Below are 17,421 nucleotides of genomic sequence, written 5' to 3' on the forward strand. Positions count from 1 at the left end.
TTTCTGGAAATAAGTGTTTCTGGGGCTTTAAAAATGCGTTTCCTAATTGAGAGAAGCCAGGTAATGACCTGAGATGGTGGCCTCTGCAACTGAAAGTTGTCTTCTTGCTCTCATTTCTCTCTCTCTCTTTTCTCTCTTTTCATGTGTTCTCCTAACCATCTGCATATGTGGAGGCTTACCTTGCCCATGTTTCTGGTCAGAGGAGCATCTGTATGTTTAGTAATGGATAAAGAACTGTGGAGTGTGAGAGCTGATGTATTCACTCGCTGTATATCTAAAAGCATTTTTTCAAAAGCACGTACATGTCTTTTTTGTAACTTATACTTGAAACTAACATTTGAAATTTTTTTTCAGTTTCTAAATGGTTTTAGCAGTGGAAGGTATAAACTTCAGAGACCTAAAGAAATCATCATGAAGCTATATGTATTTCTGGTCAACACTGGAACTACCCTTACCTTTGACACCGAACTTGCTGTACAAAAGTAAGAAAGTAAATTAATTGCATATTGTTTGTTCTTTTAAATATATAAAAAAAAAAAAAGACTGTATATACTTTTTGTATACTGAGTTCTGGAGAGATGATAATTGTTTTTTTAGTATGTCCATGTAGTTATCTTCTAGGTATTCATGTATTTAAGTGAACTTTGGAGTTGTTTTGGATTAGAGTTTTCAGTGCCTTGCAGATGGTTGTGTTTGAGGTCCCATGAAAGAGTGGAGAGGTTATTTAGTTGCTGGGGCAGTGACAGAGGATGTTCTGCTCGTAGCTGAGTCTGATGTTATTTTTGGTGGGTTTTGGAAAAACTGTCAGAATGACTTCTGATCTTCTGTGACCTTTCATTGGATAGCATTTTTATTTAGGATTCCTCTGTAAAACATTTATTTTTTACTGACTGGCGTAGAAGAAATTCTACAGATTGCTTTTCTCCTGGCAGTGTATACTTACCCTGAAGAAAATGTGTACTCTAATATTTTTAGATTGGATGCTTAAGAACTATCATATAGGTTTTTGTCTCATGTCCAGGATAGGTAAAAGTTGGTTCTGTCCTATGTTGTAAGTCTCCAAAACACTTTACAGCATTTTATATGTAAAACACAACTTCTGAACTCCCAAGTGCCTGAAACATGAGCAGTGTTACAGAATTACAGTTAAGTCCCAACAACTTTGTTATTTGTATTTTTTTTTTTCACTGCACATTAAAAGCGTCTTGGAAATATAAAGATGCTTTTAGAGAGGTCTAGGTATACTGGATGTATTGTATCCTTTTCCCTTGTTCTTATGCAGGACTCTGATCTAATAAGTAAATCGTGTCTAATATCATGATAGCCCATGCACCTTGGAGCTAGCAAGAGCCAAGCTTACCTGCTGTCTTTGTATTCTGTCAGTGATGAACGAGTTGCAAGTAATTGCTTGAAAGACTTCTTCTGTCTTCTGCTGTGGATATTGTGCTCAAATCCATTGTTTCCTTTTTCCTGAATTCCTGTTTGTAATTTTCATGACTCAACAAGTGAATTTGGATTTTGAAATGTTTTAGGGCCTGCCCTTCCTCAGCGTCCGCACTGATTTGGTGTATGCTCTTCTGCAAAGCCCACTGACACTCAGGGTATTGAGCATGAAACTGTTCGTTTCAGCCATACTGGATCTACTAGGTCATTTGCAGATGTGTCAGCACCCCTGTATGCTTTCCTGTACATTGAGACATTCTGTTTCTAAATCGTGGTGAGGTACAGCATCTGAACTGCCAGACCAGGCACCTAATAGTCTGGTATGGGACGACTTTTTGATCAGTTGGATAGTTCTTTGAGAAAGAAGCTTTCCAACTGGTGAACCACACAAAATCTAAGACTCTTCAGTTGAACAGTTTAATTTCTTATACTGTGTAGCTGTATATATAGACTTGCTCTTTCTAGCAAGACTAACTTTCTTGGGTTCTTTGCCTGTCTCCTTGTACATAGACAGGCCAAGGTATTTTGCCAAAGACCATGGAGATAATAGGTGAATGCTTACTGTAACGCAGCTAGTGAATACAAGCTTGTGCTCATGAGGTGTTTGTAGTGAATTTATGATGCCATATTGGTTCGTGGTTATTTTAGATAAATGATCTGTATTTTTCAGTACCATATAGCCAGTAACATTATTATACTTCTTGCCAGTTATATCAAAATCATTGATGCTTATATTGATTATTCACTTGATACTCTGAAGCTTTTTAATACCTTTGCAGAGGCATTACCCCAGTGTGTTATAGTTTGGGTCAGTTACTGTATCATATTAGTAAATTCTTGTTTAATTTGCTGTTTACCTGTGTCTTCAAGACAAAGTCTAGAAATGGCTAAAATAAGCAGTAACATGAAGATGTCATCACCCAGAATTAAAGGTATGAGGATGATGAATGCAAACAGGGGGTTTTTTGTATAATTTCTGCATTAGAAGTGTCTGTAATGTTTATATTAATTTCTTGCATGTGTGTGGATTGTTTAATTTCCTGTTAAGTGCTATACTGCACTTCATGTACAGTAAATCAGAGTTGATTAGGTGAAATTCCGCTTCCCTTATGCACAATGAAGTGTTAATACTCTTGTCATTGTCTTCTAGGGTTTCAGTGGCTCAGCTGTTTGTTCATAAAGTGTATATTCAAAGAACATACTATGACTTTTACAGTTATTATCCTAAATGCTTGACGTGACGTAATCCAGAATTTCAGCATGTTATCAGATCTTCTTGGAAAAAGATTGCTGATGAGTTACCAGCAATGCAGAGGCTGTCTTCTTTTAGCTGATAGCTTATTAGCTGGATATCCAGAGTGCAACACATTACAGCACTTATGAAACTTAGAAATATGTCATTGTGCAGAACAAAAAGTTATAGTTTTTAAAAAAGTTATGCTTTGACACAGACAAGTCACCTGTCTCTATTACAGGAATATGTAAAATTAGAGCCACAAATATGCTGATAGCGTCACCTTCTCTTACCATTTTTTTTCTAGTGTGGCTGATCTGAAACATGCAATTCAAACAAAATACAAGATTGCCATTCAGCACCAAGTGCTGGTTGTCAATGGAGGAGAGTGTATGGCACCAGACAGAAGAGTCTGTAGTTACAGTGCTGGAACAGTAAGTGCATGCTGCATTCTTCATCTAAATTGTCATTTAAGGGGAAAGAAAAAGATATTTTATTAAAGGATTTTTCTGTAATGTACTGTTTGCTGGATTGCTTTGAGAAACAGATGTTTTTGTATTCAGCTTATCCATTTAGATTTTAACGTGTTCTTAAGACATGTTGCCTACATGATGAAATAATTAGTGACTGAACAGTATGTTGCTGTTATTGAGTGTTTGGTTTCATTTTCTTTTTGAGTGTAGGACACCAACCCAATTTTTTTATTCAACAAAGAAATGATCTTGTGTGAACGTCCACCAGCTATCCCCAAAACCACATTTTCAGCAGAGAATGAGATGGAATTAAAAGTAGAAGAATCTCTCATGATGCCTGCAGTGTTTCATACAGTAGCATCACGGACACAGCTTGCTGTGGTAAGTAAATTCTTACTGTACTTGCACACCAAAGGAAAATAATCTTTTTGTACATCAGAGGGGAAGCTTGATATAAATTATGAAATAATTTGTTCAAAAGACAGTGAGAATGGCATGTTAATGGTGATGTATTCTTCAGAGCCTTTGTCTTAAAGTTTCAAGGTAGGTGTTGGAAATGTGCTTGCTTCTTCAGTGTGTTCAAAGCTTCCTTCATATTGTAACACAGCTTTATGGATGCGTATGTTTACAGCTTTTGCAAAATAATAGCAATCGGGTTGCTTTGGACCCATGCTTTAATGCTCTGCCTTATTTTCAGTGTCTTCAGTCTGCCTCAACCTGAAAACAGAAAACTTTGTTGCTTTGGAAATAATGTTAACCCAAGTAGAAAATTAGCAGTACAATTTTTAAAAGCACCTTGACAGGCTTCTGTTTTATCTTGTATGTCTAAACTGGTGAGGAATTAATAAAACTAAACTTCCCCTTTCTAAAATTCAGGTCTTTTATCATTGAGTGCTGGCTTTTACTTACATAGAAAGCAAATGTGTCAGAATTCCAATTTGATTACTTCTGTATTATTTTGATAGGGGGAACTAGTTCCCTGCAACATGGTCAGTAAGATAACAAGTATGCATGCAGTAGGAATGGTTCAAGTGACATAGTGCCTTCAGTAGCTGGACTAATTGTTTGTCTTCATGTTACAAAATACTGCCCTCACATTATTTAAACTTCTAGTGGGGGAATGATTATGTGTACCACTTAGCACAAGATGAATAGTAATATATGTTTTTAGCATGTTGTCTTGGTTATAAAGTTTCTTAGTTTCAGTAACAACTTTAATACAGTCCAAAAGAATATTTAGCACTTGAAGTGGCTAGTTTTTAATACTGTACAGCTGAATTCAGGAGAAAGTGCTAAGTCTTGCATATAGTACAGGGTTTTTTGATCCCTGCCCCCCCCCACCTGGCCTCCTGACCTGTCAGGAGGGAGAAAGTTAGCCTGAATAATCTGACCTTGACATACTGTCTGATTTAAGGCAAGGATTGAGTCCAGCAGACTCTCTTCACCACCTGTTGACAGTTACTGCTGACTTAGTAAATAGGACCTTGAGTTATTAGGGATCTGTGAATCATATGACTGTCATGTGGGGAAGAGTGGATTTCGATGTGAATTCAGCTAGGGAGTGGGAGGTTTTCATTTGTGCTCCTTGAAGAGTGTGAGGCTTCTGGTTTTAGCAGCTGAAACTGAAAGTGCTTTAAACCGTTTTTTGTGAGGTGTTAAGAGGATCTCTTATAAAAGTCAGCAAGACTGATATCTGTTAAATGCTTAACATATGGATTGATTTGATATGAAAGGAAGGCTGTAGTAATTACATGGTCTTTGTGTTTCTGTTTTACTTAGGGTAATGGAAGAGAAAGGTGGTGATACGCAGTCTCACATTTCTCATTGTTGATATTTTACCTTCTTTCTTCATCCCATTCCTGACTTTGTGGTACTGAAGATTCTTAATTTTTGTTTTGGTCTGGTGAAGTTAGTATATCCTGATAGAACAGATTTAATTCCTCTGGAGTTAGCTTTTTATATTCCAGGAGTTTTATAAGAAATACTCCTACTTAGACTTTAAAATAATTGTTAGTGCTACCTTCTCTTCCCCCTTGATTCTAAAGGATGTATTAATATGCAGAGCAATCAAGTTTATTGCAGTGTTTCTGCTTCTAAATTAATTATTTGGATCTTTACTGGCTTGTTCTGGTGGCAGGCCTTCTGTAAGGGAAACCCATATTTCAGAAATACTCTTAAAAGTCTCTGCATGGAGGACAGCTTTTATTGGCCAACTGGAGCTATACCATTTAGCTAGAGGCTGAAAAGTTTAGGTACAGAGAGTGGTCCTGAGCTGATTTGCAAGAAGAAAATTAGTCTTTCCATACTTTATGACACCTATTAATATTATTACATGATGGGGGAAGGAATTTAGTACTTAAAGGTCTGTAAATGTGGATCTAAATAGAATGGAGATTTTATTTTTAGCCTGCAGATTTATCTTGAAAAAGATGATTCTTTGTTCCCCACTTCTTCCAGTTCTTCCCTGTTTGTAAAAGGGCTACAGTAATAGTAGATTCTTATGTGAAAAACTTACAAATTTATTTAAAGACCAAGGAGTTAGTAATATTCTTAAATCTGATATGCCTTTATACCCACAGTTAATTTTATCCAAAATTCTAAATCTTTCGAAACCATAGGTTCTGTGTTAGGCTGTGAAAAGGTATTGGGGTACTTCTTTGGGAGGTCAGGGTGATGACAAAACCATCACTTATGGTGGGAGATTAGTAAATGGGCTATCATGACTTTAGATGTACCAAGGTGTGAAAACTGTATAAAGGAGTATTGTACTAAAGTAGTTTTTCACGATCCTTGTTGAGGCAAGGTCCGTAGTAATTCAGAAGAAACTGAGGGAGGACTGCGAATGTGCTTGGAACATTAATCTTCTTCAAGGTTCACCATAAACCTCTTGGCTGGGAGGAACAGGGAACATGGGATATTAATCCATCTCAAAATTGGTTAAGATCTGGGGAGAGCTAGAAAGGCTCTAAACCTCTGCAGCTGTGAGATTGATGCATCCAAAGCCACACTGAGAGTACTGCATGGGAGGCTTCCTGCAAAGTAGGCATGAAAAAATCTGCCTTATGATCCAAGTTTTGTCTTTTTATTAAGTTTAGAGAGACAGTAACCTGCTTTACCAGAAAAGCAGAGTGGGCAGTACTTGATGGAGTGTTTTTGCGTGTTGTAATTATTTAGAGTAATTTAAATAATGAAACTTAATTAATATTTAGTACTATTACATGATTGTAACTTTTATTTTCCTAATATAAAATGTTTTAATGTAAATCATTGCTCCTGATAGAAAGTCTTACCTATTCTTGTCAACAACAAGAATCAATGATGTATAACTATGAAAAAGTAGAGGGGAATATTTGATAGCTACCAGTTTGTTTAGTTTGGTACCTGTTCTGCCCAGAGGATATACAGTATGATTTTTAAAATCAGACTTGATATGAAACTGTAAACAGCATATGAAATAGTAAAAAGTGCGTAAAAGATGGCTGCTAATTTATTGTGCAAGAGCTCTGGGTGATCTCTAGTACCTTGTGTCCTATGTCTACTTTAGTAATAGGCAAACTTGTGTAGAAGATTATTAAATTCAACTGTTTCCAGGCAGGCTTAAAAAGATCAAGAAACAAGACAGAAATAAAAGCCTTCACACCCTGAAGTATTCATAAAGTTTTTTGGCATCTGTGACTTGGCGACTATGCTGTAGAATTGTATGAAAGGTGGTGGGTTGTGGGGGTGTTTTTTTGTTTGTTTGGTGGTTTTATTTTTGGGTGTTTTACCTTACCTTTTTTACTGTGGAGAAAAGTGGACAGATATTTCTGATTCATTTTTTCTGATCCATACTTTGTATACAATGGTACATGGCCTTTAACTTTTTCCCCACAATAACAGGTAGTTCTAGATTCTCCTTCAACAGGTAGTTTTAGATTCTCCTTTAACAGGTATTTTTGTTAATCCATGCCTTTATTTCCACTCCATTATTTTTTGCCTGTATAAAGCTGACCATTATTGATTTAAATTCTATTTTTGCTTTCTGTATTTTTTCCATAATTTTCTTAGATCCTTAGTTACTATGCAGGTATAAACAAAAGTAATGTTTTGGTTCACAGTGGAGTCCCTGGCATTCTTACAGCCTTTTGGCCATATATGTATGGGATATGTAAAAGCAGCCTTTTTTTTTTTTTCTTTCTTTTCCCAATTGAAACTAATTTTATGAGCCATTTCTAGGTTTTAAAACCTCTTAAGTAAAAAGCATTCCTGTGAGAAACTTACTACGTCCTGTTTGGTTTTTCACTGTACTGTGATTATCATATGAAGATACCCCATTTTTTTTTCTTTTTGCTTTCATGATTTTAATGTCTGTACAGATTTTCTGAAGTTCCTTTGATTACATGAGATCTCATTATGTAGATAGAATTCAGAGTATAAAGATTTGATAGCTTGACAGAAACCATGTCTGTTACCTTAACTTGTTCCTTTACCAATTAGACTGAAATTCTTGCCATAGGTTTTGTCACATATGACAAAATGTCTTTGTCTTACAAACATTTTATCAGATCCTTTTTGGTCAGTGTTTGTTGCATCTACTAACTGGCTTTTAAATCTTGATTAAAGCAATTTTCTAAGCCCATTTTCATTTTATGTCCCAGTATCCTGGTTTACCTTTTGACTGAAAAGTTAATCTTTGAGATGTCTGTGCCTAAAGGGTTACAGCTTGCCTTTTCACAGCTAGCCTAGTTTCCCACTTCTCTTCCAGTTCAGCAGTTCTGGCCTTGAGCTGCAGTATGTGGACAATGAGGTGCACAGAGTGTTTACAAATACTTACATACACACCAGTTTAGGAGAAGACAAGCCGTTCTCTACACAGCACATTGTGCAATAAACTACGTCCTGTGAATCCTGTCTAATCTTGTGGTCTTTTAACACCACTGCTTAAAATAATTTCTGGTAGCTTAGCTTTTAGAAAGGGATTATTTATCTTATTTTTTTTTTTAGTGATATAACTGAAGTTCCAGTATCGTTTGTCCCAGAATAAAGATATTGGAAACTTAGACTTCTTGTTAGTGGATATGTTTCAGATTTCATGTGATACTGTTGCTGTCATCATCAAACTGTCAATTCTGGTCAGTTTTCTTTGAGAAATGGGAATAAGGATGAGAAACTGTGGTCGTTTCATTTGATTGCCTAAACCCTTGGCTGCAGTCATAGTACCTAGATCATTCTTGGTTTAGTTCCAAATGCTTCATAATACTTAAGGCAAAAAGTATAGTCATGCTTCCTGAAAGCTGTGTATCTGCTATTTAGAAAAATACTTTTTCACTTCTACTAGAAAGCTGTTTTGAGACCCTCTGGAAAAGACTTCCTTTAAAATTTTATGTTCTTTAAGTTGTAATGATTGCAACAGTTGTGTAACTAAATTGCTGCTATTCATTCCTTTTGGCTAAATTATTAGTCTAATAGCCAGACGTACTTCTAGCTTCTCCACAAAAGTCTAGACTTCTTTGTAATTTAGATTAGCGATCAATCTCATAAACTTTTAAAGTAATAAAGCTGGGTGGGGTTAAAATGGAGTAGGTCTTAGTATGGTATGCTAAAAGATATACCCTAAGGTACACTAAAAGATACAGCATTTGTTTTGGTTGGCCTTTGTAACCAGAACTGTTAGATCAAGCTTTTAGAAAATTCAGCAGGAGGAAAAGACTTGGGTGGCTTGGAATCAAGCTGGTAGAAGTTATCACTTACCCTGTACCATGGTTTGATTCCCTGGCTGTGGTGGTTTACGTCAGCTTCTCAGTATTTTTTGGTGTTAAATTCTGTGATTTGATTTCTCCTAGCCTGCTTTTAACGTCGGAGCGAAGAGCTAGTGAAGGAAAAGACTAAAGAACAAGTCATTAAGCTATGGCTTACAGAATCACTTGTTCTGTATTATGCTGATGAAATAAGTACTTTCTGAGTATGTAATAGGTTGTGAACTGTGTGGACAAATGTCCAAAGGATGCAGTCATCAAAAATGACCAATATTAAAGGAGAATGGAATAATCAGCTGTCTAATGAAAGAGAAATTGCCATGAAATATCAGTCTTCCTCACAGTGAAGTTAAGCGTTCCAATTACAGGTTTTAAAAGCTGAAATCTTGAAATGGTTAGTCTAGTAGTTTTACTGATGTTTTAGTTGGAGGTGTATGGTCTTGGTTACTAATTTTGGTGAGCAAGATAATGGTTACCTTTTGTGGAAGCATTTATCTGCTGTTATAGTGTATGGGTGTGTGTAATTTCACTTTCAAGGATCTCTTTTGTTGGCCTGAGGTTGATTTTTAGAGTGACTGAAACCTATGAGGAGTCCTTTTTACAGGATTTCAGACACATGGCAATAGGGGACTTTGATGACTTGTTTCCTTTTACCACAGGGTTATAGAGAATGGAAAGAACCCTGCATTTCCTGAGAACTTTTGTTCTTTAGAGGTAAGTCCAAAGACCACTTAAGGCAAACAGACCTTCCACAGGTTTTTTTTCATTCAGATGAGCAGAATTTCGACAGTAGGATGCAAAGACAAAGTCTTGAAATTGATGGGAAACACTTTAGCAGTTAATTTCTGGTTTAGATAAAATGTACTTTGTTGCTTCTACTGATTTTGATTGAAATGCAGTAAATGGAAGTAATTAGAAGAATCGCCTAAATTTAAGTTATGGTGATTGAAGGAAATAATAAGAATTCAAGTAAACATTCTATTAAAGCACCCAGCCAAAGATGATAAAACTTTCTGGTGGGTCTGTGAATTTTCTGACAAGTTAGGTATTAAAGATGCCTTTACTTACTCTTCAACATAACAGCAAATTGAGAGTAGCCTGGGTTTGTCTAGTCTTGTACTGGTAGTGGTGCTTCTGAAGGTCCACATTCAAGTGGTATGGTGAAGCTGTCAGTGTTCTAGGTATGCTGGTATAGCAGAGTAAGATGGACGTAGCTCTACAAGGCAAATGAGGTTAATTTTTATGTTCTGTGAACCATTGGGTATCTGCCAATTACCCTTGAGTGGATCTGTGAAAAATCAATGACAAAAGCAAGCCTGTTAGCACAGAAAATGAACCCTGTCTGGAGTTGGCAACGCTACTGAGAAGTGTTAAAACATATGTTAGATTGCAGGCCTTTATTTATATGCCTGACATAATTCAGTTTTTATACTATATTAATTTAGCAGAGAGTGAAATAGATTGGTCTTGATCCTTCTAAAGTAGCCTGAGGAGGTCTCCCCAGAAATGTTGTCTATGGAGATGGTGAAGAACAAGCCAAATCACTTGAAGATATATTTCAGTAGTGATGGAATGGTAAGAAAGATGTATGTGTGTAGCTTTTAATTTCTTAACTACTTCTAAGCTACATGGATACTCCATGGATGCTCCAAAGGGAGCAAAAAGCTTCAGCACTTCATTTTCTTGCTGCACGCCCTCACTTTTTGAAAACAGGGTTGTAGGATTCATGAAACTGTTTTCTTCTTGACCCCCTCCATGCAGCATTAAAAAATAAAATAAGGTTTAACATAGTATTCGTGTTTCCTGCAGTGGTATCTGCTTGGTATAGTCTAAGACTGAAACAGTTCTGATAGGTGGACAAATAGTTATTCCACGTGGTTTGAACTTGGTTTGAACCATCTGCTTGGACCACCTGAATTCAGAGTAATATTCCTTACTATTTGGACATAATGAGCTTATTTCATGATACTGCCTAAGGAACCAGCATCAAAAGCAGTACTGTTTGCCCCCCACCACCCAGAGAGAACTTCTTTGGCACTTGGGATACACGTGTAAAAATAACTTTGGGAGGATGATAATATGGAATATATGGAATGTTGTAATATCTTGCATAAGTGCCCTGAAACAGTCATGTGTCTCTTTAGTTGTACAATTTGACTTGTAGTGTATTAGCTTGCAGGTAACTTTGAAAATGTGTTATTTGAAAATAACTTAGCTATGTTTTCAGGCTGATGAATTTTGAGCTTAATGTTAGTTCTGTTTGAGCTCTAAATAGTTCAGAAAAAATCTTCTGTCTCTTAGTATCGAGCTACAGCTCCTCTGACAATGAATAGCTGGTTGAATACTTAAATGACATTGGGGTATTTTTATTTTTATGTAACAGTTCCTTTGGGCATATCTCTGTTATATGACAGATCCTGATGCTTGTTAGAATACCCTTCTGTTACATGGTTTCTAAAAAATAAAGCGATATTAATTTGCCACTCTGGGAAATACTGTTGTTTACTCTCACTCTTCTAGGACTGGTTTGGTTAAAGTTGTGTAAATCACCACAGGTTAGACTCCTAGATACAGAATGTCAGTGCTGGTCATCAGTAGTGTAACAAGTGGTCTCAATTGTAATGATTATTTTTTTTCTACTAAAACTTGGTAACTTGTGACTTTTTTTTTATTACTAGCTGTGGTGGGTTGACCCTGGCTAGAGGCCAGGTGCCCACCAGAGCCGCTCTCTCACTCCCCTCATTCACTAAACAGGGGAGAAAAGGCATAATGAAATGCTTGTAGGTCAAGATAAGGACAGGGAGAGATCACTCACTAGTTATCATCACGAGCAAAACAGACTGAACTTAGAGAGGGAATTCATCTAATTTATTACTAGGCAAAACAGAGTAGAGGAATGAGAAAATAAAATCAACTCTTAAAACACCTCCCCCCACCCCTCCCATCTTCCCGGGCTCAACTTCACTCCTGGCTTCAACCTCCGCCCCCCTCAGCGGCACAGGGGGACGGGGAGTGGGGGTTACGGTCAGTTCATCTCATGGTGTTTCTGCCGCTTCTTCATCCTCAGGGGGAGGACTCCTCTCATCGTTCCCCTGCTCCAGCATGGAGTCCCTCTCACGGGGTGCAGACCTTCAGGAGCAAACTGCTCCAGCGTGGGGTCCCCCACGGGGTCACAAGTCCTGCCAGCAAACCTGCCCTGGCGTGGGCTCCCCTCTTCACGGGTCCACCGGTCCGGCCTGGAACTTGCTCCAGCGTGGGCTTCCCACGGGCCGCAGCCTCCTTCAGGTGCCTCCACCTGCTCTGGCGTGGGGTCCTCCACGGGCTGCAGGTGGAATCTCTACACCCCCTCATCCTTCCTCCATGGGCTGCAGGGGGACAGCCTGCCTCACCATCGTCTTCACCACGGGCTGCAGGGGGGTCTCTGCTCCGGCGCCTGGAGCTCCTCCTCCCCCTCCATCTGCACTGACCTTGGTGTCTGCAGAGTTTCTTACATCTTCTCACTCCTCTCTCCGGCTGCAAAAGCTCTCCCTCTCTAAGTGTTTTTCTTCTTCTTAAATATGTTATCACAGAGGCACTGATTGGCTTGGCCTAGGCCAGCGGCGGGCCCGTCTTAGAGCCGGCTGGCATTGGCTCTGTCAGACACAGGGGGAGCTTCTAGCAGCTTCTCACAGAAGCCACCCCTGTAGCCCCCCCGCTACCAAAACCCTGCCACGCAAACCCAACACACTAGCTTTCTACATTAATGTTACACTAATACAGCATAACCTGTTTGTAAACTAAAATCTTAAATTATTTGACAACACTTAGATTCTCAAGGGAGCATCAAGAATGACATGTAATAAAGCTTCATAGGACAACACTAACTTGTAACTTTTGATTTCCATTGTGAACACAGTAAATCGACGTAGCTAAAAAAGCAAACGCTGGCCACTAGTTACGAGCGTGTCTCAGGACAGAAGATCTGGTCATATCAAGCCTAGTGTATACATCTCCTTATTACACATTTAAGCTGTGCAATGGTAAGTGATTTGTCCAAAGGAAAATAGAAGTAACAAAAGCCTCCTGCTCAGGGCTTTTAAAGAAACATTTTTGTTTGAAGGTTAGAGAAGTCCGGTCTTTACCCAGTAACCTGTAATACTTACTTGAAGGAACTGCATAAAAAGACTGTATGATCAGTTTTGATTTTGTAGATGGCTTATATTGTTGTAGTCTTCAAACTAATGTGTGCTTCTGCATGTGCTCTCACTTCTGGAATTGTTGCTAGTAGTTTGGTTGACTTTGGGAAGAGAACGAAAAAGTTGAAAGTAAAATGCTGGTGTATATTCCCAGGACATACATTAAAACACAATGGGAACATTCAGTTACCTTTTCAGCTTCATATTTTTAGTGTATTTTTTAGTATACCTTAAGATAAAACAGCCTGTTCTTTTGGTTCTTAATATGATGATTGAGGAAGCAGTAATTCTGTGTTTTTATATGCTATGGAATTTGCCTGTAACTTGTATAAAGTGAATTTAAGAAAATAATAAACAATGGATCAAGTTGTCAATGTTGCATCAGTCAGCTTATGTGAATTTAAATTGTATAGACGAACTGGAGATAGTCTGAAGAAAAGGAGTTGCAGATTTCAGCACTCTCTGGATGCTGCCCCAGTTGTGTTATCAGTTAATTTTGACTTTGGAAGTGAGAGCTCATGCAGCAAATAAAATAACTCTTCAAACTGGAAATCCTTATTCTCACGTGCATAGAAAGTGACCGAAGTTCAGAAAACAAGATGACAAATAGCTTCCTTACTACGAAGTGATAAAACTTGTAATAGCATTTGATTTCCTTGGAGTTGTATGCATAAGTATGTTTGTGTATTCATTGTTGATCTGCTGATAGCTTAGATACCAGTAATTTGAAGGACAGTGGAATTTTGTCGTGCTGCTTGAGACAAGGCTTGGACTTTAAAAAAAAAAAAAAAAAAAAGAGGATGTTCATAACTTTCAGGTTTTGGCAATATTAATTCTGAAATGTTTGGATAAAATGCTCTGCAGTTTTGTGGTTTATTTTGGGAAGATAAGTGTTGAGCTCTACTTTTTTTTTTGTATGCATATGTGCTGCTAACAATGTGTTCAGCAGCAAATGCACTCTGAAATATACTATTGTGCTGGGTTTTTAACACTGCTTTCTACTGTATTTGTATAGCTTGTTTCTCCATAAGTGGTTTTCTATAAGCAGAGGAAAGTTATATGTTCAGTCTGAGTTTAACGGTACGCTCAACCTGCAAAAAGAAGTAAGATTTTCTTTCTTGGAGGGTCAGTAGATATTAAAACCCAACATACAAGTATGCTCAGGAGAATGTTTTCCATGTAGTATATTATTGATAAAGTATTGAGCTGAAGGATTTATTGTATGACTTTTGTTTACTTTCTCATTTTGGTGTTTGAGCAGTAGGCCCTTTGAGGGGGACAGTCTGTTTTCTGAAATTGGTAAACTTAAAATAGTTACTCTTCCTACTAGTTAAAACTTAGGAATTGAATATAATAGGCATTGCTGTTAGTGCACTTTTAGTAAGATATGGTAGCTGCCATATTTAGGTCTGTGTTTTAACTCTGCCAAGTTGAGTGGTAATGAAATAATGGTAAAATGCCTCTGTGTCTTCCAGTTCTTTAACAGAAGAAAAGCTTCTATGTAGGTTTGCATATACCAAGTTTCAGGGTGTGCGTTAGAGTTTTGTGGACACTCTGTGCTGTTTCTCATCATGTTGCATCTGGTTTATTAATCAATGGAAGACTTCAATTAATTATCTTCCCTGCTGTTTTCCTCATGCATCTCTTTTTGCATCTGATGCACCTGTGCTTCTGCTGACTCATCCTGCATTGTCATTGTCTTGTTCTCAGCTGCTGCTTGGCTCATCAATAGTTTTCTCCTTAATGGACCTGCTTTGCTAGCTCCTATCAGATTTGTACAACCATTATTATTCATGTATGTGTACACTGAATATTTTAAATTGGGAGCATTTAATTAATTTTATAAGGTTTTTTGGAACTGCAACTTTCACCTGCCTGTTTTGAAGATACTTCTCAGTAAATAGTCTATACATTTTTTTGTCATCTACTTGAATTTTTTATTTAAGAATAAAGGAAGTTTTGTTATTTTTGATGAACTTTCAAGATGTACAACTTTTTAGCTATCTAAATTTAACACTTTTTGTATTGCTATTTTCTAAATGTCTCACTTTAATGTTTTATATAGTTACCACAGTAATAATCTGAAGTGATTTGCATTTTGTCGGATTTTTTTTCTTGCAGGAAATGTATGAGGTTGCCAAGAAGCTTTGCTCCTTTTGTGAAGGTCTTGTACATGATGAACATCTTCAGCATCAAGGCTGGGCTGCCATAATGGCCAACTTGGAAGATTGTACATACTCTTACCAAAAGCTACTTTTCAAGTTTGAAAATGTATATTCAAGCTATTTGCAGTCCATAGATGATATCAAGTTGAAACTTACACAGTAGGTTTGCCATTAACCTTCAGCCTCAGTCTCCAAAGTTACTATATTTTAAACTTATCTTTTGAGTGTTGTATGACTTGTGCTAGTTCTAATTAATCAAGTATGTATTTGTTTGATTATGTGTCAAGGAGAACATTCTTTCTGTTCTATACTAGTCATTTTTTAACTGAAATTTTTTTTGTATTCATCAGCACACAGAACCTGTATTGAATTATGTGGAAGATGTGCTTGTTAATGAGCAGCTGTTTAAGAGCTGGAGTCCTTCCAAATGTGCACTAGAAATAGCTAGATAATACATTTAGAAATTAATCAACATTTTAAAATACATATTGGCACTTTTGAATTATTTGCTTTTTAATACACTTGAGCAGATATTAAGAGTGATGATTGATATTGAAAAAGTGAAGTCATGATACAAATTTTTGGTGTATATGTGTACCTTTGAGGTGGGGGTGGGTGTGTGTGTGTATACTTGTATCCTGCAAACTGTGGACCTTACTTCAAGGAAAATCTTTGACATCTTTCTCCGCATTGTAGTATTATGGTATTTCTATGAGTGCTTTGTTTAATAGAATGTAAGTGGATGTCGGATACTTAAAGAAATAAAGCATAAATATGTTTTACTTTTTTAAAAAAATAAAAAAATTGAACTTCATAGCTTTTTCCAAATATATAGAAATCATTCAAACTTCGGAGAAGTAGTTCGCTAGAGGACACTCAGTCTTTTCTAATAAGCATTCGTATCTCTGCAGATTGGAAATGTAAAAGTCCCAGTTGTGTGTTTAAAAAACAAAAAAGGTGCATGGCTCAGTTTATCAAACTTTCCTTTTATTATTGCATTATAAACATAAGCTTACTTGGAAGTTTAGAAGAGTTCATATTCAGCAGTGGAAGAAAGCAAAAATTGTAACTATTTTAGCTGTTGTCTCATGATGTTGATACTGAACACAGTATTTTGAAAGATAATTACCGAATTAATTTTGAAATCTGCTTCAGTTCTAAAATAAATAGTACTTTATATTACAAGTGGTTTTGTATCAAAGTTTTTATGTCACATTGACTTCTAGATACTGATATGTTTTTCTTTCCACTCCTTTTAAAAAAGCTTGGGGTCTGCTGTTTCTATCATGGCCAAGATACCACTGCTGGAGTGCCTAACGAGACATAGTTACAGAGAGTGTTTAGGAAGACTGGATTCTTCAGCTGAGCACGGAGGGGCAGAAAGTGAAGAAACTGAGGATGGGAAATCTGCTGAATTGGTGGTTTATTCTGATATATCTAAAATGAACAATAAATCAATGTTAGCCTCATTTTGCAAGTCAGTTGAACGTTCAGCTTTGGAAGGCACAGATCCTGAAAATGTAAAAGATGATAAGGAGTCTGGTCAAACTGCTACTGTCCAGGACAATGAAACATCAGTAGAATTGAAAGGTGATGATCAGCCTTCCTTCAATGTGTCTTTGTTAGACTGGATAAATGTTCAAGATAGACCTAATGATGTGGAATCTCTGGTCAGAAAATGTTTTGATTCTATGAGCAGGGTAAGTTAACATTTTTTAAAAAAAAAAACAGTTTATAATACAGTGAATGTTGCAGCTTATTTTCCAGATGCTGGTGCTTTTGAAGTGACTCGCCTTTTTGTAGCCTGTTGTTTCTCAGATAACTTTCTGAATGGAGAGCAAAGCAGAGACTGGGGGAGGGAAGTGGTGGGGTGACAAGTGTTTTAAGAGTTCTTGAGTGTTAGGAATTTGACCTTTAGAAAATGTATAATTTCACGAGTGCTTGTGATAGGAAAATGAAAAAAAAACGTTTCAGTTAAATACTTACTGTAGCTTTTTTGATCAGCTTGTAGTCTTATCTGACATACATCACATGTTTTAGAGACTATCTTGTAATTGTGTTCTTTTCTGTCCTTGCCTTATCTAAGACTAGTCAGAATTCCTTTGTTTCAGCTGTTGTAATTGTTTTGTAACTTAAGATGATTTTTGTAGGGAAAAAATATGGTTGCTCCTGCAAAAATAAAGTTTCTTTTTGTTT

The 17,421-nt window shown here is 37.0% G+C and overlaps 1 protein-coding gene across 4 annotated transcripts in view; it reads left to right on the forward strand.

The window, feature by feature from the left end:
* Positions 1-17,421, forward strand: part of RB1CC1 (RB1 inducible coiled-coil 1) — a 78,558-nt gene that overhangs the window by 14,801 nt on the left and 46,336 nt on the right. For 2 of the 4 annotated variants that reach the window (XM_054814112.1, XM_054814113.1), the window contains exons 3-7: positions 355-482; positions 2,985-3,111; positions 3,361-3,531; positions 15,182-15,384; positions 16,490-16,925. In XM_054814112.1, the coding sequence (XP_054670087.1) occupies positions 412-482; positions 2,985-3,111; positions 3,361-3,531; positions 15,182-15,384; positions 16,490-16,925 (1,008 nt within the window). In that variant the 5' untranslated portion in view covers positions 355-411. Of the gene's footprint in view, positions 1-354; positions 483-2,984; positions 3,112-3,355; positions 3,532-9,544; positions 9,600-15,181; positions 15,385-16,489; positions 16,926-17,421 lie in introns of those variants that run through there. The other 2 variants (XM_054814115.1, XM_054814116.1) reach the window with 2 other exon arrangements.

This window comes from Grus americana, chromosome 2 (assembly GCF_028858705.1).
Source record: "Grus americana isolate bGruAme1 chromosome 2, bGruAme1.mat, whole genome shotgun sequence".
NCBI classification, from domain to species: Eukaryota; Metazoa; Chordata; class Aves; order Gruiformes; family Gruidae; genus Grus; species Grus americana.